Raw genomic sequence first — 24,006 nt, forward strand, 5'->3', positions numbered from 1 at the left:
TGGAGTAAACTAAATAACCTGATCAGACAGCAGTCCCAGTCATTCTATTCAAACAAATTAACTTTGGATATCCAGTTAACAATTTTGACGTTTCTGGATGACTCACTCAGTAAACATGCTCAGAATAAAATACATAATATTTTAAAAGTTGAATGCAGCTAGGAAGACTAGATACAGGGATGATGCTTTCAATCACTGGGAGTCAAAAGCCAAGTGACACGGTCTCAGAATATGGAGGAGACCATTTTGGACTGAGAAGGGGTAAGATTTATTCACTCAAAGGGGAGTGAAGCTGTGGAATTCTGTGAAGACCAGGTCACTGAATATATTCAAGAAAGATTTTTTTTAGATTTGAAATGTATCAAAGGGTATGTGGAAAAAAAAACAGGAAAATGGGATTGAGATAGAGGGTCACCATGATCATATGAAATGGAGTTGCAGGCTGAAAGAGCCAATCAGCCTACTCCTTTTCCTAGCTTCTGCGTGTTGGGTTGTCAGTTGACGTCATTCAGGACTCAGTAACTCATCAGTTAGTGATGTCTGCGTTTAATAATGCACTTTCTCCTCAGAATTAAGTGCCTCACTCCAATTTCTACTCCACCCCTAGCAACTTCAAACTTGGCATAGTCGCAGTTAGTTCAGCAAGTCGGGCTCCAAGGAGGGCTGCTCCTTCCATGTTGACTGACTCAGCTGCCAAAAGCAATCATGAAGACCAACAGTCTGTGTCAGAAAAATCATAAATCTGAAATTATATGTGGTGCTACAGGTACAGCCAAACTTAGGGGATGAGTCTGTGCGAAAATTCTTTGCTGATCTGACAAAACATCTCTAACTGCAGCAACAGCAGGTACAAACTGTGAGGTAACACTCTCAAAAACCCAGAGCTGATGCTTGTGGAGAAGTCCCAAAGAGGGGAAAAAGCCCTAACATCCAGCAGCCAATGTTTGAATGATGAATTCAAAGATGGGAACTCATTTCATTACCAATAGCCAAACCTGCAGAAGCTCGCCGTTGGATTCACAGATTCAAAATGGTAGAAGAGTTGGTGAATTAATTGTGATCGTGACATTGTAATTACTCGGTGCTCCAGTGATAAGATTGTGAAGTGGCTTGACAGAAAGCATTAATAAGCCCTCTTCTACAGAGATACTGGTTACATTTTAAACTCCTCATTATGCTTCTCCCATAGTTTGTCAGAAATTCCCACACACTGCATATAAGTTGTACAAGTGGTTTTTCTTTGTTGATGGGCAGAGGTAATGAGCACAGCAGTTCAGGCAGCATCCGAGGAGCAGGAAAATCGATGTTTTGGGCAAAAGCCCTGCATCAGGAATAAAAGGAATTTTATTCCTTTTATTCCTGATGAAGGGCTTTTGCCCGAAACGTCGATTTTACTGCTCCTCGGATGCTGCCTGAACTGCTGTGCTCTTCCAGCACCACTAATCCAGAATCTGGTTTCCAGCATCTGCAGTCATTGCTTTTACCTGGAGATAATGGCAGGACATGCTACTCACCACTGACCACATACTTGGCATCCTCTTATGGATATTAAGTAGGTTTTTGTAAGGAATGCTAAGATTTGTAAAGGGTGGAATGTGAAAACAAAGCAGAAATGATGAATTAAATTTACAGATTCTGTGGTCTGTACAGTTTAGGACCACACTGGGCAGCCTTCCTATCTGAATAAAAACAATGACTGCAGATGCTGGAAATCAGATTCGAGATTAGAGTGGTGCTGGAAAAGCACAGCAATTCAGGCAGCATCCGACGAGCAGGAAAATCGACGTTTTGGGCAAAAGCCCTTCATCGAACAGAGGCAGAGTGCCAGCAGGGTGGAGAGATAAATGAGAGGAGCCTCCCTATCTGGAAGTGGTCGGTGAATGAATCTGTTACTGCTGTTTTAGATGAGCCAAACGAATGCCATAGCTGAGTGTTGTTTTCCTACAACCTGCTCCAGTTCAATGAATGTCATGTGTCACAGGAACAGTCTCAATGTGCTCACTATCTTATTTCATTACTGAGTTACAGACAGGACAAAGAATATATTTTTACATCAATCATTAAGTTTGTTTCAACAAAAAAAAGGTTAATCTTCACCCAAGATTTCCCAAGGTCAGGAAGGACATAAGATTTTCTTTGGACAAATGATCATTTTTTGATGAACTGAGGCCCTATCTTAACAAAATATCCACTGGATGATAATATAAATAGACATAAATAAAGCAAATGTTGCACTGTTGGCAGAAAGCATGCCTTCACATGGAGGATAGTCACAAAACAGCTGGATACTATGATGATGAAGTAATAGATTTTTTTTACGAAACACACTAGTTGGCTGAATAGTTTCGCAGTTTGAACCACTTTGCAATCTTCTACTTTTCAATACTGAAATCTCCTTGTGACAAATGCTATACCCAGTTGACGGGGCACCCATTTTTTTTCCCCCAGTGCTGCTCGTGTCAATTACTAGAAGGGTGACCTACAATTTCTCTGACTTGTTTTTTGCAGAAAAGCACTTTCTTTCTGGTTGGTCAGGGCCCTTCTCACAGGTATGTAGCCAAGATTGAGAATTGAATGATTGCAGGATTGGAGGTCAACGCTCAACAATCTTGTGGTGGAATACATAGTATTACCACCTTGAGGTCAGTAACACCAGGTTCAAGTCCCATTTCAGGACTTGATGGCCATGAAAGTCATGGCCAAACAGCTAGATTATCAATTTGTAACTCTTTCGGATATACCCATGGCAGGCAGTAAAAGTGGAAGAGTTTCCTGGTCAGAAGAACCACGTGGTAGCTGAAAAGTACCAGTCTCCCACACATTAAAAGGTTCCAAGCACAGGTTCTTGCCACCACCAAAGGCCTTCCTCATTCTGAGGGACTACCTCACACAGAGCAAAGCTGTGAGCATGGCTTCAATGTTCTGCTGCTTCAAATAATTTAAAATGGAGAACAAATCAATCATTTGCAGAATACTGGAAGAATGGATATACTTAGGACCTGCTCTTGAACTTGATGATACTTACCCGTCCCATTTCTCGGAGTTTAGTGAGCATGACAACAATGGTGGAGTTATTCTCCCACAACATTCTCCAGAAGTCCTCTGTAGTCTCTGCCAAAGGACCCTGTGTGGCTATGTAGGCTTTCTGTTGTCTGTAGGTAAGAAAGAGAAAACTTTTAATTAGGATAAGAGACATTGTCTCAACAGTGAGCAGAGAAATCACTCCATCCAAAGATGGTAAAAGGTAATGGCTGAAGTGCATGCTCTCTACGAGATACTTAATTGGGGGCAATAGAGAAGGGTTACATGAGTGCGAGAGAATTGAACATATGGTAAAATGCACACAGTTTGTGGCCAAGATTAAATGGAACAAGCAGATGGAGTAGAATGTCAATCAGCACCGAAGGAGTTGGCTGAATGAGCTTGTTCAATGCATTTACACATTTCCTTGTTCAATGCATTTACACATTTGCCCCCAACAGAGAAAGAGGCCATTTTAATCTGCCAAAGGAAAGGAGCAAACTACCTTCCATCGTGGGCTCATGACACAAAGGGTAGGATTGGCATGACCTTTGAAGTAGCGAGCAGAGACTTGACGTGGAAGTCCCATCTTCATTTCCAACATATCCAATTTTGACAACATGGGGGGCTTTCTGAGAAATCTGAACTCAGCAAGACCACTTAAACTGTGAGCAGAGGTCAATATCCAATGCACAGTGTAGGAGTCCTCACATTGATTGAGTACATAAAAATGATTTAGAAGGACTGATATGGTCTATTTAAGAAGGATTTAAAATCCCACCCCTCTTTTAAAATGAAAAAGACAAGACTGCAGCTACCAGTAAGAATTAACAATAAGTCACATTCAGAGTTGTTTTGATTGAATGCCATCTGAGTGGGACTAGAAAAAAAAAGTATTACCATCTGGATGTAGTGGGGTCCTTTTAATGCAATGGTAGTGTCCCTACCATTGAGACAGTAGAGAGATGTGTCACAACACATCTGAACAAGTTGATTTAAAAAAAACACATCTGCTTGTGTAGTTTCAGTAGAGTTCCTTGCTGACACACACCAAGGCTATTGTTAAGCTATTGTAAATGCTTGGCTGTATTTCAAAAAAAGTAAAACTCATTATTTTACTTGGGTTCACAGTTTGAATAACAGTTTAAAGAGTTTATTCATTTGGGGATATTTAAAAGTTTTGGATGGGTTTTGTAAATAGGAGTTTTCTTAGTCTCTGGTGAGGATGGATTAGAGATGGAATAGATTTGTTTCAGATTTTATTTTCTTATTTAAGGCCATAAGACACAGGAGCGGAAGTAAGGCCATTCGGCCCATCAAGTCCACTCCGCCATTTAATCATGGCTGATGGGCATTTCAACTCCACTTACCCGTATTCCCCCTGTAGCCCTTAATTCCTTGTGACATCAAGAATTTATCAATTTCTGCCTTGAAGACATTTGGCGTCCCGGCCTCCACTGCACTCCGTGGCAATGAATTCCACAGGCCCACCACTCTTTGGCTGAAGAAATGTCTCCGCATTTCTGTTCTGAATTTACCCCCTCTAATTCTAAGGCTGTGCCCATGGGTCCTAGTCTCCTTACCTAACGGAAACAATTTCCTAGCGTCCACCCTCTCCAAGCCATGTATTATCTTGTAAGTTTCTATTAGATCTCCCCTTAATCTTCTAAACTCCAATGAGTACAATCCCAGGATCCTCAGCTGTTCCTCATATGTTAGACCTACCATTCCAGGGATCATCTGTGTGAATCTCTGCTGGATACGCTCCAGTGCCAGTATGTCCTTCCTGAGGTGTGGGGAAAAAATCTTGACACAGTACTCCAAATGGGGCCTAACCAGAGCTTTATAAAGTCTTAGTAGCACAACAGTGCTTTTATATTCCAACCCTCTTGAGATAATTGACAACATTGCATTTGCTTTCTTAATCACTGACTCAACCTGCATGTTTACCTTTAGAGAATCCTCAACTAGCACTCCCAGATCCCTCTGTACTTTGGCATTACAAATTTTCTCACCGTTTAGAAAGTAGTCCATGCTTATATTCTTTTTTCCAAAGTGCAAGACCTCGCATTTGCTCACATTGAATTCCATCAGCTATTTCCTGGACCACTCTTCCAAACTGTCTAGATCCTTCTGCAGCCTCCCCACTTTCTCAATTCTACCTGCCTGTCCACCTAACTTTGTATCATCGGCAAACTTCGCTAGAATGTCCCCAGTCCCTTCATCCAGATCATTAATACATAATGTGAACAGCTGCGGCCCCAACACTGAACCCTGCGGGACACCACTTGTCACCGGCTGCCATTCCGAAAAAGAACCTTTTATCCCAACTCTCTGCCTTTTGTCAGACAGACAATCCTCAATTCCTACCAGTAGCTCACCTCGAACACCATGGGCCCTCACCTTGCTCAGCAGCCTCCCATGTAGCACTTTATCAAAGGCCTTTTGGAAGTCTAGGTAGACCACATCCACTGGGTTTCCCCGGTCTAACCTACTTGTCACCTCTTCAAAGAACTCCAACAGGTTTGTCAGGCATGACCTCCCCTTACTAAATCCATGCTGACTTGTTCTAATCCGACCCTGCTCTTCCAAGAATTTAGAAACCTCATTCTTATTGATGGATTCTAGAATTTTACCAACAACCGAGGTTAGGCTAATTGGCCTATAATTTTCCATCTTTTGTCTTGATCCTTTCTTGAACAAGGGGGTTACAATCTTCCAATCATCCGGGACTTTCCCTGACTCTAGTGAGTTTTGAAAGATCTCAACCAATGCCTCCGCTATTTCCTAGCCACCTCTCTCAGAAGTCTAGGATGTAGCCCATCGGGGCCAGGAGATTTATCAATTTTAAGACCTTTTAGCTTTTCTAGCACTTTCTCTTTTGTAATGGCAACCATACTCAACTCAGCCCCCTGACTCCCTTTAATTGTTGGGATATTACTCATGTCTTCCACTGTGAAGACTGATGCAAAGTACTTATTAAGTTCTCCAGCTATATCCTTATCTCCCATCACTAGGCTTCCAGCATCAGTTTGAAGTGGCCCAATGTCTACTCTTGCCTGTCGTTTGTTTCTTATGTATTGAAAGAAACTTTCACTATCATTTCTAATGTTACTGGCTAGCCTACCTTCATATTTGATCCTCTCCTTCCTTATTTCTCTCCTTTGTTATCCTCTGTTTTTGTAACCTTCCCAATCTTCTGATTGGCCACTTTATAGGATCTTTGATACATTTCCTGACTTCCTTTGTCAGCCATGGCTGTCTAATCCCTCCCCGGATAATCTTTCTCTTCTTTGGGATGAACCTCTGTACAGTGTCCTCAATTTTACTCACAAACTCCTGCCATTTTCGCTCTACTGTCTTCCCCGCTAGGCTCTGCTTCCAGTCGATTTTCGTCAGTTCCTCTCTCATGCCTTCATAATTACCTTTGTTTAACTGTCACACCATTACATCGATTTTGCCTTCTCTCTTTCAAACTGCAGACTGAACTCTACCATATTATGATCGCTGCTTCTTAAGTGTTCCCTTACTTTAAGATTTTTTATAAAGTCTGGTTCATTACATAGCACTAGGTCCAGAATAGCCTGCTCCCTTGTTGGCTCCATGACAAGCTGTTCCAAAAAGCCATCCTGTAAGCATTCCATGAATTCCCTTTCTTTGGATCCACTGCCAACATTATTTACCCAGTCCACCTGCATATTGAAGTCTCCCATGATCACTGTGACCTTGCCTTTCTGACATGCCTTCTCTATTTCCCGGTACATGTTGCGCCCCTGGTCCTGATCACTGTTAGGGGGTCTGTACATAACTCCCATTATGGTTTTTTTGCCTTTGTGGTTCCTCAATTCCACCCACGCAGACTCCACATCATCTGACCCTATGTCATTCAATGCCATAGATTCAATTTTGTTCTTAACTAACAAGGCAACCCCGCCCCCTCTGCCCACTTCCCTGTCTTTTCGATGAGTTGAAAACCCTTGGATGTTTAGCTGCCAGTCCTGATCTCCCTGTAACCACGTCTCTGTGATGCCTATCACATCATAATCATTTCACGATGAACTGTGCCATTAGTTCATCTGCTTTGTTACGAATGCTACGAGAATTCAGGTAAAGTGCCTTAATGCTAACTTTCTTATCATTAGAGATATTGGAAGTCATAAGATGTCTTAAGTTATCCTTCCAGCACGGTGGCACAGTGGTTAGCACTGCTGCCTCACAGCGCCAGAGACCCGGGTTCAATTCCCTCCTCAGGCGACTCTGTGTGGAGTTTGCACATTCTCCCTGTGTCTGCGTGGGTTTCCTCCGGGTGCTCCGATTTTCTCCCACAGTCCAAAGATGTGCAGGTCAGGTGAACTGGCCATGCTAAATTGCCCGTAGTGTTAGGTAAGGGGTAGATGTCGGGGTATGGGTGGGTTGCACTTCGGCGGGGCGGTGTGGACTTGTTGGGCCGAAGGGCCTGTTTCCACACTGTAAGTAATCTAATCTAATCTAATCCTTTTTGCTGCATTCCCAGTCTGTCTCAAGTTTAAATCCACCTGCATACATGCCACTTATCTTTCCATTTAACTCCATACTCCCTGTCGCTTTCACTTTCCCTTCCCCCCCCCCCCCAATTCAGAAGTTTAAAGTCCTACTGACCACCCTATTTATCCTCTTCGCTAGAACATTGGTACCAGAACGGTTCAGGTGGAGACCGTCCCAACGGTACTGATCCCCTCGGTTCCAAAACTGATGCCAATGCCCCATGAAGTGGAATCCCTCTTTCCCACACCAATCCCTTAGTCACGTGTTTACTTCCCTAATTTTCTTATCCCTATGCCAATTGGCATGTGGCTCGGGCAGTAATCCGGAAATTATGACCCTTGAGGACCTGTACTTCAATTTCCTTCCTAGTGCTTGATAATCCCCAAACAGGTCCTCCACCCTAGCTTTGCCTATGTTGTTAGTCCCAACGTGGACCACAACAACTGGATCCTCCCCCTCCCGCTCCAATATCCTTTCAAGCTGGTCAGAGATGTCCCGCACCCTGGCACCGGGCAGGCAACACACCATGCGAGACTCCCGATCCGGCTTGCATCTGTCCCCCTAATTATAGAATCCCCTATAACAACTACTTGTCTTTTTGCTCCCCCCTCTTGAATGGCCTTCTGCACCATGGTGCCCTGGTCAGCTGGCTCATCCTGTCCAGAGCCCTTTTCCTCATCCGTCCAGGGAGCAAGAATCTCATACCTGTTGGACAAGGTCAAGGGCTGAGGCTCCTGCACTCCTGAACTCAGGTTCCCCCTACCTGCCTCACTTACAGTCACACTCTGATGTCCCTGATCACTAACTGAATGTGAATTACTTAATCTCCCAGGTGTGACTGCCTCCTGAAACAAAGCGTCCAGGTAACTCTCCCCCTCCCGGATGTGCCGCAGTGTTTGAAGCTCAGATTCCAGATCATCAACTCTGAGCCGGAGTTCTTCTAGCAACCAACACTTGCTGCAGATGTGGTCACTGCCATTCACAATGGAATCAGCCAGCTCCCACATCATACAGCTACAGCACACCACCTGCCCAGCCATCTCTGCTTAGTTAATTACTTTATTACTTTGTACAGGTTTGAGTTAAAATATTTACACAAGATCCTCTCAGAGTGAATACTGGGAGAGTGGCCATGCAGGGGTCATGGGTGTATGGGGGCCATAGGGAGGGTATGGAGGGGGGATGGAGGAGCTTGGGACGGAGGGCCTGCTGGTGTTTGAAACAAGGGGGATAAAGTTTGGGACAACCAAGTTTTCTCAACAGGTGATTCGAGAGAGCCTGTGATTTGATTGACAGTGGAAGGTCAGAGGACTCAGTTATTTGGCAAAAGCTGTGGGGTAGCTGGAAAGTGCCCTGGGGTAGTTGGTCAAACAATAGCATGCTCTGTACACTGTTGGGGCAGAGTGAGTAACTCATGAGCTGCCAACATAGACAACACTTGTACGTGGTAGATCAGCAATATTTCCTCTGCTGTTGGTACTTTGTCAGCTACCAATTTAAAGAACAGGTGGCTAACTGCTAAACTGTGGAATAATTGCTAATTGGCTTGACCTGAAAATGACTGCTTGTATAATCATATTGATTTGTTTTGCTTTTCTCCCAACTCAACTAGAGGCAGGCAGTGAAGCATTTCCACTGACAGAGCGGATTTGTTTCTTCTTTCTCTCTCCAGAGAGACTATTTTTTTTGAAAATCTGTCAACTCTGGTGTCCGTGAGCCAAATGTTTTCTACAAATAAGGGTAGCCAACCTTCCTGTACTGTCTAGGAGTCTCCCAGAACGGATTAAAGATCTTGCAGATGACCCAAGAGAAAGTATCTGAGTCTGTTTGTATTGCACTGATGCTCTACTCTCAGGTCCTGCTTTGTTCTGCCTGCCCTCGATCTGGAGGTACAGCTGGAGATTTTCCCAGCATTCTTGTGGCTGCCTTTTGCCCACATGGCTGAGGGGATGCCCTCAAACCTTGTGGCATTGCAGGAATTTCCTCAGTTGCCAGGTCCCTTAGATCAGAAAGTTAGGTGGCAACCAACCTCCACTCCTAACTTGGACAGGAACCTGGCTTGATCTCATTCTCAAAATGAAACTGAACTTTGCCATGTTGACTTGGTCCTTGACACAAGCTCTCTAAACTCTTTTCATGTTGACAGGCAACATCTGAGGTTGGTCTTTGCTCTTTGCTCCAAGTTTGAGATGGTGTGTTTGGCTGCCATCTACTGACAGAGAGGCACTCCGACTTGAAAAGCTGGAGGACACCTCTCATCACAGCTCTGATGTTACCTCTGCCACAAACAAAAATGTTCAGGAAACTTCAGAAACCAAACTCTGGCTCGGAGTTTAACACAAGGCACCAGAGTCAACTGCTACATCAATTTGACAGTTGCCCATGAATTCTCCTTGTGCACCTTCCCTTACAGACTGAACCACACTCTTCCCTTCCAAGCTAGTTACTAATCTAGTGACAAACAATTCATTCCTTTCAAACAAACTGCTGATTGGCAAAGCTAAAGAGTTTGTCTTTCTGACAGAATTATGGCACAAAACCAAATTTTAAAATACCAGGAATAATTTTGGAATTTGGCTTATCAATAAAACATTTGTTTTCCTGATTCTTTGATACAACTGGCAACAGGACGTATTAATGCTGTGGGTGGGGTAGATGCCAGATTCTAGTCGCTCTTTTCAATGACTATTCTTTGCTTCAATAATCACAGTTACAAGCTTTTCTGCAGAACTAACTTGAGTGAAAATCACAAACCAAGAGGGCCTCTCAAATCTCTTTAATTCTTTTTTTCTAATTAATTGATTGATTGACTGAGTCTTTGTCCCATCAGCGGCCTGGTTGAAAAGGTCAGTTGTTCAATCATGTGTTGTAGTAGAGAGGGGGCCCCTGATTCATGAGTGTCTGACTCAAACATTTATACTGGTGAAAGCAATACTATATATGGTTTTAAACTTTAAAGACCCATCATACGAACATTTCCTGTCACTATGAACAGCTGCTTTCCATTCTGAATTGTGCACTGACATGTGAACAAATTGACTTACGAACATGATCCATGAAGGAACGTGGTAGCTGCCTCTACAGGGGGTGGCATGGTGGTTCAGTGGTCAGCACTGCTGCCTCACAGCGCCAGAAACCAGAGTTCGATTCCAGCCTCAGGCGACTGTCTGTGTGGAATTTGCACATTCTCCCCGTGTCCACTCCTGTTTCCTTCCACAATCCAAAGATGTGCAGGTTAGGTGAATTGGCGACCCTAAATTACCCATAGTATTCATGGATAAATGTACAGTAATAGAGTAGGGAATGGGTCTGGGTGGTTTACCCTTCAGAGGGTCGGTGTGGACTTGTAGGGCTGAATGGCCTGTTTCCATACTGCAGGGATTCTAGCTCAGTGCTCAACAGGAACCAAAATCCACTGTCCACTAACCAGACTTGACCAAGAAACAGTTATTTTTCTATCTGGGTGTCTCTCATCATTTATATTATTTGCCCTGCCATTATATTCTTTGTTTTCATTTAACAGTGGCCATCGACTGATTTTTCACGAATCAACTCATTCATAATATGGCAGATTCACCGAAAGTGAGAGATTTAAATTTATTTATCATGGGTTGGTAGATTTTGGGTGACTGGGAATCCAAAACCTGAGCAAGTCTAAAATCCGGTGGGACATTGATCCCAAGGATGCCAGATCTGGGGCACTGGATAGGTATTAAGATTTGTAAATATTGGGTTGTGGAATAACATTTAAAGTACAGCTCGGACAAGACCACTGGCAAAGCTGTCAGGTGGATCCTCCTTCAGCACTGCAGATTTCCTTCTCTTGGAGTGCCAAAGCATATCTCCATTTAAGGCAGTGGGAATTTGGGGAGTGAGTCAGAGATTGGCCATTGTCACGCACTCCAAGTAACTGGATCAGTAGCAAAAAGACCTGGAAGCAAATGCTTCCACTAGCCAACACTTTGTAAAGGTCCTGAAGAAATGGATCAAGAGAAAGAAGAAGATATGTTTAAAAGAGAACCTTAGAAAAATGGGCATCATGAACATAGGCCACTGGCTAATTGAAGAAATACATCATGGGAAATGGCACTGGGTGTTGCAGACCAGAAAAACCCAGGATTTCACACTTAATGCCAACATTCCAAGCTCAGGGAAGGGGACAAGTTAAAAGATCATCTGGAGGTGACCTCAGCTTGATGCATGGTTGACAGACAACAGCTAAAGGGCAACACGGGATGGGGATGTTGTACACGAGTTAACAACTACCTGGAGTCACGTGAGAAATCAGCAGCAGGCAAGGTCCCACTGTGCTGTGAATGCTGACTGAGTTATATGACCATACAAGCCACTGCTAACTCTAGGAGAGAGAAAACATCATGGTTCTTCAGCATTGGGTTAATTATGAAAGAAGATCTTTGCTCAGCAACAGTTTGTGTGCAAAACCTTTAGGTTGACTGCTTTTAAGCTCCATGCCTTTAATTGAAGTTCTCTTTTGCCAGATGACAGTTTTTCCTGCTATGGAATATGTTGGGCAACCTGTCCAACCTATTAATAATTGTGTGAAATTGTTTAGAATTTAAAAACTCAATCTCCTGTTGCTACAACTGTGCTTCAAACTGCACAACAGATGGTTCTGAAAATTGCTCTGTAAACCTACAGTATTTAATAGAGAATTGTGGCAAGCAGTCGACAATGGAGGATTTTCCTTGGAGTGTTCCCCGCCCCCTGGCACTTACCTGTACCCATCGATAAAGCTAGCGTTGATGTAATCAGAGCCCTCCACCCCACGGATTGGCTGTAGACACACTCTCGTCGTCTCGTACGGCATAATGTTGACAAGGCGGTTCTTGAACTTATTACATGGAAGATTGGCACTTATGAATCTGGACGTGTGAGCTTTGGAATTGGCCAGGCGCTGGAAAAGAAAAGCAGATGAGAATGAAGGCAGAGGCACTGAGTGAAGCGCTCCTGGTGTCCAACTGAAAGGCTGTCTTCTCCTCCACCAGCTTTCCCCACCACCACCAGGACCTACCCTCTGGTTTGATACTGCTAGCCTGAAGCCAGCCATCACAGAGGCTGGTGAAGTGGGAACACATACTGACTTGGCGAAACTTCACTTTGGTTAAACTAGACCACTAACAACACCAAGGATGGATGTCATTCTGAACTCCTCCCATATACAATCACCTTTGACAACTGGGTTCACTCTGGTTGGCTGTCAAGCAGGCAGCTGGATCATTCCAATTCCTTTTCTGAGGTGTCCATTCTCGCCTCACCCTGACAGGATAGCAGACGTTGGGAGGGGTTGTGACAACAAATCCATCTTGATGGTCCAGCTTTCTCCTGAAGGAGCTGCAAAGCTTAACCATGAAGTGAGAAACTCTCATTAAGGTGAAGGAGCTCCGCCCAGTTTCACTGACCCTCTCAGTGCCACAACAATATTGAAAACAACAGATTTATGTAGAGAAAATAAAACAGATAAAATTTCCTGCTGCTTTTGTTTGTTTGTTATTTGGAGAATCCTGCAACCCTGCTAAGTATCACTGCTACTATTCTCTGAGCTGTGCAATGGGTGGAGCAAAGTGTAGTCTGGCTTTGTCACATTTCTGATCCGTTGCTCCATCAGGAATTTCCCTTCTTTCTCTTGCACATCCTTTTTTATTGTCTTGTGACATCACAGAGCAGTGCATTAGAATGCAAGGGAAATTTAATATTTAAGATGTAGAAACAAGATTCTTTAAGAAATCAGGCAGACATCAAAAGTCTCACACATGGGTTTTACTTTTAAAGACGACTGTGCTCCATTGCTGTGGTAATCAAACTGTGTGCTCTATAAGCTACATATTGTCCTGAATCCCGTCATCCTTCAGCGTTTAGGCAATTCACTGCTTTTTGTTCTTGTTTACTGAATTTTGTAGAGTTTTGGAAAAGGTTCTCCTCATTAATGGCTAAGTCCTAAATCCAAATATCAATACCTGCAAGGACTAACAACTGATGCTGGATGTGTGTTAATGAGAGTGATTGATTTAAACTTAATATGTGGGCTCTCAGGCATCATAGAGTGACTAAAGAAAATAAAAGCCTTAGAGACTTCCATTCTCTTCATCTAAGGGACTGAAACTACCTTTCATTGTACTCAAAGTGGAAACGTAACTTTTTAAGTGTGTGAGCTACGGTTCAACTGCAATTTTTCTTCTGGGGGATAAATCATGATTTCAGCTGTTAATGACCAAAAGGCTGGTTTCAGTCTAATTTTGGAAATCGCTTGGTTCACTGTCTAACCCCATTGTGTCACTTCTGCTGCACTAATCAGCCGACTGGATCATTGCTGGTATAAACAGCTGCAGAAATTGGAAATCGATAATATTGGTATCCTGTTGACTGTCTTGACTTCAGGTGACTAAACTGGGCTAAGTTGCAACTCCTATTTGTTTTCGGACATGGAAGTATTTCTCCTGACCCCGTACATACATACACACTCTCTTTTTCTCTCTCTCTCACACACACAAACATGCAATCATTCTGCAGGGGAAAACTGAAATCAGTGCAGGACTCCCATTCCCAATTATTATTCAATTTAGGATCAAATTCTTCTGTCTGTCTGTCTGTCTGTCTCTCTCTCTTTGATCTTTACTACTCCATCAGTGCCACTAGTGTCTAACCAAAAGAGCTAAAATTTCCATGTGAAACCTCCCCGCTCACAACTCACCAAGGCTCCTTTGACAGCATCTTCCAAACCTGCAGCCTCTACCATCTAGATGGACAAGGGCAGCAAATAAGACCATAAGATAATAAGTAATAGGAACGGGAAGAGGCTGTTCAGCCCCTTGGGCCTGCCCCATCATTCAGTAGGATCAAGAGCTGATCCATTATTCCTCACAACCACTTTCTTCCCTTTCCCTAATACCTTTGGTTCTCCTACTTATCAAAAATCTACCTAACTCAGCCTTAAATACACACAAGAACCTCTGCCTCCACAGCTCTCTGCGGCAAGGAGTTCCAAAGACACTCAATCTCCGAAAGTAAACATTCCTCCTCATCTTAGTCTTACACTGGCACCCGTTTATTCTGAGATGATGCAGTCTTGTCCAAGATTCTTCCATGAAGGGAAATATCCTCTCAGCATTTACCCCGTCAAGTGTCTTAAGAATCCGATAGGTTTCAATGAGATCATCTCTCATTTCCACTAAACTCCAGCAAGTACAGTCCCAACCGGTTTGAGCTTTGATCATAAAACAATCCCTCCATACTGGGGACCATTTGAGTGAACCTTCTGTGAACAGCCTCCAGCGAATAAGGGGACCAAAACTGCTCACAGCACTTCAGATGTGTTCTCACGAGCACCTTGTACATTTCCAGTAAGACTTCCCTACACTAATACTCCAACCCCCTTGAAATAAGGGCCAACATTCCATAAGCCTTCCTGATTTCCTGCTACAGCTGTGTGCTAGCTTTCTGTGTTTCGTGCACAAGTACCCTCAAGCCCCTTTGCATTGCAGCTATCTTCAACTTTTCTCCATTTCTCTGGTCATTTGTTCTCCCTTTTAAAATGAACAACTTGACATTTTTCCACATTATATTCTACCTGTCAACTTTTTCCCCACTTACTTATCACTATCTGTAAACTGTTTGTATCCCTCTCGCAACAAGCCTTTCCACCTATTTTTGAGTCACACCTGCAAGTCTCCTTCCAAGTCAGACACCATCCTTACTTGGAATTATACCACAGGTCCTTCAGTGTTACTGGGTCAAACTTCAGGAACTCTCTCCCTACCTGTGCTCTGAATGTACATACCCATCATGGACTGCTGCAGATTAATATGACAGCTCACTATCACTTTCTCGAGGACAACTAGACACAGGCAATAAATGCTGGTACAGTCAGCAATGCTCACATTGTATTAATGAATTAGAAAGAGTCACTTAAAATTGTTTTTATTTTCCAGATGCTTCTTAAAATGTGCCTCTTTTTGTCATTGGTCTCCACATGTAACCCTGGTGTCAAATTTTGTTTAATAGTGCTCTGGTGAAACACCTTGGAATATTTTATTATGCTAAAAGGCATTATATAAAAACAAGTTTTTACAGTGATTGTTGAGTCTTGGCTCACATGATGAGAATTTATCTCCTGGGGAGCTGCCTCTGGCCAGTCGATTAAATTGATTTTACAATACCCAAGTATTCCATTGCAAACCTCTTGAAACAGTTACTTTGAGTGAACTCAACCCAATCTCAAAACCACCCCCAATAGTTAAGGTGGAGGTAAATTTAATCTGGCAGCAGGAAGGTTATTAAACAGGTGCTGGGGCTTGTATCAATGATTCCATGGGTGGTCTGGGACTGGTAAATGCACATGAACAATCGCGATTTGCTGGAGGGTCTGAGATAGGTCTGTGGCATTTCAGCTTTCGTTTACAATTCTAAAGGCTTTTGGCTGCACTTCACCATCAGGGTTAATTTTGAGAAGAGTCTTCAAATCCCTGCACATTCACCTGCGTTCAACAACAACCTGCTCTGGAGGGGACTGCCCCCTCCCTGCTTCACAACAATTCTCCACACAGACATGCTAGCCTGGCTTTTATTTTACATTTAAGGGTGGACCTAGTTACTGGCACTGGTTGGTACCTACCCAGCTTTGGGATAGTGAAGATTGCAGCTCCCGGAAAGTCAGAGTTAATAAAGTGTGGAGCTGGAAAAAGCACAGCCGGTAAAGCAGCATTAGAGCAGCAGGAGAGTCAACATTTCAAGTTGTGACCTTTCACCTGATGAAAGGCCCCGACCTGAAACATTGACTCGCCTGCTCCTCTGATGCTGCTTGACCTGCTGTGCTCTTCCCAGCTCCACACTTCACCTAACCAGCTTTGACCATCAGCCTGCCATCCTTTAGCTTGATGGTGACCCCATCTTCTAGTCAGGAATTGATCATCTGGGGAATATCACATTGAGTTGACTGTGGGATTTTGACCCCTAGTACTGTGAGAGCCCCATTTATCCCACTGCCCCATTCCAATGACTGGTCTTTCCCGATTAATCCCTGCCACCTTGAACTGCTTTCTAAATTGCTGTTGTTAACTGCCACTGTCTTCAAAAGCTACCTTAAATGTCCCTTTATTAACATCATGACATGCCCTCAGTGCTAAATTTCCTTCATGTCTTGTTTGACTCGAAATTTTAACTTTCTTTCTCTCTCCACAGATGCTACGAGACTTACGGAGATCATTCAACATTCTCTGTCTTTGTTTCTTGTTTCTCTCTTTCTCCCTACTAAAATACATCAATTGCTTATGTATAAAACCTGTTATAAGTTGCACCTTCCTACCGACAGGACTTGGCTGTAATAGTGTAATCTTATCTAAGTAGGACTCTTTTTAACTAAGTACAGCAAGGCAGAAAATTAATCATACTCTGACCAGGCAACCGTATCTTATACTAACTGTCCCACTGCATGCAAACACACATTACTTCCACTTTGATATCCCCATATTCTGCATCTACAAGTTACTGAGCTGTGCAGATTTCTTATCTTCTGAACACAAGCTCACAACGTTTTACTAAATAGAACTGAATTTTTAGGAAGGACATAATTGGTACAGTACAGATAAGGAGTGCCATTGATTGGAAAACTATCTCTGCGTTCCTATCCCAGATTAATGAGATGAAAGTATTTGCAGTCTTCAAAGCTTAAAAATGTGTTGCTGGAAAAGCGCAGCAGGTCAGGCAGCATCAAAGGAGCAGGAGAATCGACGTTTCGGGCATAAGCCCAAGCTCCGAGTTTGAATTTATGTTGAGTTGCTTTGACTAACTTCTGTGTGATTTGGACTCTTGATGCCTCAAACCTTTCCTTGGAATGACATTTAATTGTAGATCGGCCTGATTTGCTCACAGGACAGCCACTGCTCCTCTTAACCAATGGGCTATGATCTGCTGTGCTTTTCCAGCACCACTCTAGCCTAGACTATGATATAAAACATCAGGTGGGCGTTCTCCTGAGGCTGCAGTACATTATTGAAGCAGAGTTAAGGGAGCTGAACTTGCATCTAATTACATTCTACTTGATCTGGAAGAACTTGATATTGAAAGTAGGGGTGTAAGAATTGTAGCTCAAAATGTGTTGCCGGAAAAGCACAGCAGGTCAGGCAGCATCCAAGGAGTAGGAGAATCGACGTTTCAGGCATGAGCCCTTCTTCTTGAATTCCTGAAGAAGGGCTTATGCCCGAAACGTTGATTCCCCTGCTCCTTGGATGCTGCCTGACCTGCTGCGCTTTTCCAGCAACACATTTTCAGCTCTGATCTCCAGCATCTGCAGTCCTCACTTTGTCCGTGTAAGAATTGTATTGCACTTATAGCTTTCACCATGTTGAGGTGTGGAAACATACCAAATTTAATAAATGGATCTAACTGGAAATCCTACAAAAATATCCTTTTGAAATAATCAAGTATCAATATTGTCTGCCTTTATATGAGCTATCAAATATAATGCCACATAGTTCCAGTTAATTCACTCCCTGATATTCACTCTTCATTAGTTGGTAGCATTTGTGTGAGGCAGTTGGTAGTAGCTTCCAGTGCTGAGCATGGAATCTGAGCTGATATTTTAGTGCAATATTGAGGGAGTGCTGCATTGTTGGAGTTGTCTTCTTTCAGACAACGTTGCAAAGTGAGGCTTTGGTAGCCTGCTCGGGTCAATCTAAAAGAAAACTCTTGCCAGGCTCAACATTTCGAGACAAAAAAACTGCAGGTACTGGAATCCAAGATAGACATGCAGGAGGCTGGAAGAGCACAGCATGCCAGGCAGCATCAAGAGGCGGAGAAGTCAACCTTTGGGGTATAACCCTTCTTCAGGACTGTTTCTTCAGGCTCAATGTTCCTCCCTCGCCCATGATCACCACAACAAGATTTTTGTGGTGTATTGGACTTTTGACTTTATAATTGCCTGATTCAATAAGGGTACCATTTCTGGGATGAGAGCTTAAGCAGGATCCCAGTCGAAACTCTCGAGCATAGAGTCATAGAATCTCTATAGTGTGGAAGCAGGCCATTCTGCTCATCCAGTCATGGGCAAAAGGGATGTTTTCCTACTGCTTTGGCTAGTCTTTAACCCCCAAATGACACATGATGGTGATTGAGCCATTTATCTCCTGGCTGTTTGTAGAAACCTTGCTGTGGTAAATTAATTACTGCATTTCCCACGCTACAAGAGTCCTTGAAAAGTTCTTCATTGTTTATGAAGTATTTTGGGATGGTCCAAGACATGGTAGGCTGCTACATAAATGCAAACTCTTGTTCCTTCCTCATGGCACTGTTAGAGTTAGTTAACAAAAGTGCATGTACGCCTCATTTAGTTATAACTTTCCGTTTCAGGAGGGATTGCTATAAGCTTTTAAAATCTGCACTGGACCAACTGTCTAAGGAGAAACTGCAGTAGTCTTCTGCCTTTTGATTTTGCTAAGCAAAGATATGGCGAGACAATCGGTCCAATTGTCAGGCTGTTCTCAGTTAATTGATCTTCGCCAGACAGGCACTCCTATGCCGGACAGCAGAAAATTCAGCCAGTGTTCCCATTCTCTCGGACTATCTAGCGACTTCTGGAAAAAGGGTCTGTCGGATGAAGATTGAATTGCGCTTGACTATAATGTCCTCACAATCCACCTCACACTGGGTTTACAGATATAGAATGGCCATTCTGTGAAATCATTCAGGATGACCAACCATCAATGGAATCTTAAACACAGAAGTGTTCTAGGGTTCAACCTGCCCATGGCATTAAGCGGCATGAATAGGGCATTGAAGTTGCTGGAAGGGTGGCATGTTCCTGCCCCAATTAAAAGGGAGTGGACAGAACCAGGGATGGCCTTCCCATTCCATCATGAATCGAGGCCCTGAAACAGGCCATTAATGTCCACTTAAAGACTGCTGCTGCATTCACCCAGTGGTAGGTAAGTGATTTCACCAAGCAGGAAGTTTGAAAAGCAAAACCTGTTTGTGGGGTTGCTTGCAACTTATAGGAGGAGTAGCCCCTCATTCAAAGGCAGAAGTGGGGACTGCAGATGCTGGAGATTAGAGTCAAGATTAGAGTGGTGCTGGAAAAGCACAGCAGCTCAGGCAGCATCCAAGGAACAGGAAAAACCAACGTTTTGGGCAAAAGCCCTTCCTGATGAAGGGCTTTTACATGAAACATCGATTTTTCCTCATTCAAAGATGTTCAGTGACTGATTGGGAGACATGACATCAAGTAGGAGAGTGGGCAGGGTTACTGCTGAGAGCAACCTCATCGCTGCCTTAGCTGTCAATCTCACTCCGCCTGACTCCATGACTTCCCTCCTGCAGTCACTCATCCATGACCTGGGACCCTCTGTGATCCTGGACTCCATCTGGCTGCAGTGCCAGCAACAGCCACTGCCTCCTCAATGGTGCTAGTGAGTAATGGAGTGGCTGGAAGTTCTTGGTGTGTGGGCCTACTGTGTCCAGAGTCCTTAATCCTGGGAAGACCCATCACTGCTTGACTGACATGTAGTGCAGCAAGTCTTCCTGAAAAATGGCAACAGAGGGCTCTCGCTGGTTCTTCAACTAGTAGGTGAGCTCACAGTCGGCCATGTTAAATGTCACCTCAGGAATCTATTTAGCGGGGGCTGGGAACCATAATATAAAAACCCAGCAAAATTATCATCCCTGGATCCTCCAGGTTATCTGCTATTAGGACAGTGAACACTTGTACACCCCAGCCTCCCTCCCACCTGTACCAGAATAATGTGGGCAATCTTCTTACCTTGAACTCTAGCTCCATTCCTGTAACATGCTCTCCTGTCTCAACCTGCGTGAGTTTCTGAATGTATGAGAATAAGTTCCTGGCCATCACCTCTGTGGTCCCACAAGCCACTGCTTCCAGCAGTGCATCATGGATAAAAATGTACTGATCCTCTGTCTGCACCATGTAGTTCCGCTGTGACCTCATCAATGTCACATGGCCATAGATGTCAACTGTCTTCTCGTGTTTTATTCTCTCGAGCATCGCGTCAATGACAATGAAACAGCCGGTTCGACCAACTCCAGCACTGAAAGGTGAGTTGAAATAATTCAGCTTGTGTTTATGGCATGATGGCATGAAGGAGATTTTAGACTTTAACAGCTCTAATTGCTTTGCACTTTTTATTCATGTAGTGAGTTTGTTCCACAACTGGTTCTAGTGTCCCTGACCTAGACTAATGAAAGATGTCAGATAGATTCTTGCTGCTGGGTGAGGCCCATGAGCCAACAGCTGACTGGATGTCTGTCCTCACACATGACAAATGGGCTTAGGAGCAAGATGCTGGACGATTAATACTGTGGAAATGCCAGGCATAAGAATGATAATCAGGCCTTGCAAATACCTTTAAACAAATGGAGCTGCGCTTGTTTTTTCAAATGCATATTTAATCCAAAATGAGTATTACTCCCACCAAATGAGAATTGACAGGCCTGCAACACAGGCTGAATTCTCATCAAGTAACTAAGTTGGCAGCAGGGACTGGAGATAATCGATTCTATCTTTTAAAAAAAAATCTTTTGTTCTGTGCAGGTGTTAGCAGGTGTACAGATGGATTTAATAATGGACAGTTTTTTGTGGTGATCAGTAAAAGATTGGTATTAAACATCTCAATCAGAATAGGTTACTGATACTGTCCAAAATGGAAGACATGTATTTGTTTCAATAGTTAGGATTAAAGATTGATAACTGGGGTGGCATGGTGGCACAGTGGTTAGCACTGCTGCCTCACAGTGCCAGAGACCTGGGTTCAATTCCTGCCTTGGGCAACTGACTGGAGTTTGCACATTCTCTCCGTGTCTGCATGGGTACCCTCTGCGTGCTCCGGTTTCCTCCCCCAGTCCAAAAATGTGCAGGTTAGGTGAATTGGCCGTGCTAAATTGCCCATAATGTTAGGTGAAGGGGTAAATGTAGGGGAATGGGTCTGGGTGGGTTGCGCTTCAGAAGGTCGGTGTGGACTTGTTGGGCCGAAGGGCCTGACTCCACACTGTAAGTAATCTAATCTAAAAAAAACTGTAGCCAGGATAGACCTGGAAAGCAGAAATTATGTTTGCTTTAGAAATTAAATATGTTGGCGTAGCGACTGTTGGGAGTTTTATTTCCCTGTAACCACTGAGCACACAATGCATTTGGTGCTCACAATTTCATCTGAGTAAAATACAAGTCAGGGTTGAGTGTAGTCAACATTTTCTAGGGATGACTACGACAGTTATCTATTTCTACCCAGCTGGATTACAGTCTTCTATTAACATATTTCTATACAGTTGTCTATTTCATTTGCATTTGGCCATAACCAGGAATAGCCTGTAACCAGGAATATCGGACTTTTGTGGACTTCCCAATGGATTGGCAACAGTGATAAGGTGTATTCCTGGAGTTTCTCTCTGCACTTCAGTCATCAGTCAAATCTACCTTTGTGATGCACTGCACACTCCTGCCAATTGGAAAGCATAAAAAACTCAATACACAATTAAATACTGCCAGTCTGTCTATCAAACAGTACTTATTTCTAATATTCAATATTTTAGGTCAAATAAAAAGAAATACTTAAATAAAATGACAGTTTTATTTCAATATTGCTAGGATGTTTTGTTCACATAGTCAATTTTTGCAGACTACAGGCTAATCCTGGAGGGTTGGCAACATCTCCTTTTCAGCTGTGCTGGTACAAAGCTAGAGTATCACCAGCTCACACAGTTCTCCCTTTGTACTTCTGCTACAAAGGAAAGATTTGATGTAAGGTTAACTTCGGTTTATAACCTCAGCAGTCAACCCCTGACTCACACCAGTGGCAATCACAGCAGTGACTTAATCATCATTCAATCTGATGTGAAAGGGCTGGAGGCACACAACATGGAAGTCACCAAAATAAGAGAATGATCCTACCTGCAGTGCACCACCACCGGTCCAGCATCAGGAGGATTGCAGGTTTTTACTCTCCTCAGGAATGCCAGGAAAGGGGTTGGATACTCCGGGACCCCATGATCTGGCCATGCTGTGAACTGAAATTGACGAACCTCTCTCTTCTCACTGGAACCATTCTGCTCAGGAGAGAAACAACTTTGCCTTTAGAAGTGGTTCAGAGATTTGGTCAAACACATAAGACACTCACATACACGTGTGTTTCACAAGAGTCCTGCTCCGAATGGGATGATGCAGTAAATCAACGCGTTGTGGAGAGAGACAATCAGTACTAATCCTCAGTTAGGGAGTTACACTTACTTTTGAAATAACAAGTAGAATTTCTTACTTGGTTTCAATCAGTTTTTAATTTGTCATAGAGCAGTAAATATTCGCTCATAGCTCATTTTAGGATCTGCAGGAGTGAGGTATTTAACTGCCCTCCATTCAGAGCCCCCTCCTTAAACACGCATTGTGGCAATCCAGGTGCTAAACACTCATACCCTGTTAATACTGGCTTTCTTTTATTTTTGCAAAGATTCTTTTAAACCTATGATTAGGGATGTGCAACAAAAACTCAATGGTACTCGAATTATATGATGGAATAAAGGACTAAAATAAAATGCAATATTCCAGAGCTCAGGGGAGTATATGAGGCTACACTAGCTGATTATCTATCACAGCTGTTTCCAAGATGCTTGCATTATTGTTTTTTTTTTGAGGGCTCATGTCTGAAGGTTTGTCTAGAGTGCTAGTAAGGCAACTGAACCTGTTTTTCTTTTAACTATTTAAAACCACATGTTGGAAATCATAATGGTTTCAGCTAAATGTGATGCGTGTATGGAACGAGCTGCCAGATGAAGTGATGGAGAAGGGTATAATTACAACATTTGAAAGGAATCTGGGTGAGTATATGAATAAAAGGGTTTAGAGGGATATGGATCAAATGCTGGCAACTGAGCCTCGATTAGATTGGGATGGCTCGTTGGCATATACGACTTGACTGAAGGATCTGTTTCTGTGCTTTATGACTCTAAGTCTCTATAAACAGCCAAGGTTGACAATTGCTGGATTTACTGGAACTCGTGTGTCTGGGTGTTTGGCTGCCTAGAGCTTGGCTATTTTGATATAGTTGGGAATTCAGTTGGGGTGTATCTGGAGAACAAGTAAGAACCCCAGATGGCCCTTTACCATCTCTGTAAGCAATGCTTTTTAGGAACTTATGAAATAGTTGTAAAAGTTATTCTACCAGAAAGGCTTCTAAATTAATTCCTCTGAACATCTCACGAATGAGCAAAGTCTGAAGCTCCCAGTGACAACCTTCTGTGCTGAGTGACCCATCTGCATGTGCAAGGACACCAGGCTTCTTTCCTTCAAGAGCTAACCATTATTTGGCAAAAGTGTTTTTTCAACTTAATCTCTGCAGAGTAAATCTTTTCTTTGCCAGGAAATTCCCTACCATACACTCACACAGAGGCATTCTTTAGAAAGAAGAATCATTGACACCCTACAGTGTGGAAGTCCATCGAGTCCACACT

At 43.3% G+C, this 24,006-nt stretch overlaps 1 protein-coding gene across 1 annotated transcript in view; it reads right to left on the bottom strand.

The window, feature by feature from the left end:
- LOC140494541 (receptor-type tyrosine-protein phosphatase delta-like) overlaps nt 1-24,006 on the bottom strand; it is a 384,530-nt gene that overhangs the window by 24,202 nt on the left and 336,322 nt on the right. The window contains exons 30-33 of the mRNA XM_072593818.1: nt 22,454-22,608; nt 20,312-20,597; nt 12,282-12,460; nt 3,026-3,152 (exon numbers count right to left, since the gene is read on the bottom strand). Coding sequence (XP_072449919.1) covers nt 3,026-3,152; nt 12,282-12,460; nt 20,312-20,597; nt 22,454-22,608 — 747 coding nt within the window. The remainder of the gene's footprint in view (nt 1-3,025; nt 3,153-12,281; nt 12,461-20,311; nt 20,598-22,453; nt 22,609-24,006) is intronic.

The sequence above is a fragment of the Chiloscyllium punctatum genome, chromosome 24 (assembly GCF_047496795.1).
Source record: "Chiloscyllium punctatum isolate Juve2018m chromosome 24, sChiPun1.3, whole genome shotgun sequence".
Classification (NCBI taxonomy): Eukaryota; Metazoa; Chordata; class Chondrichthyes; order Orectolobiformes; family Hemiscylliidae; genus Chiloscyllium; species Chiloscyllium punctatum.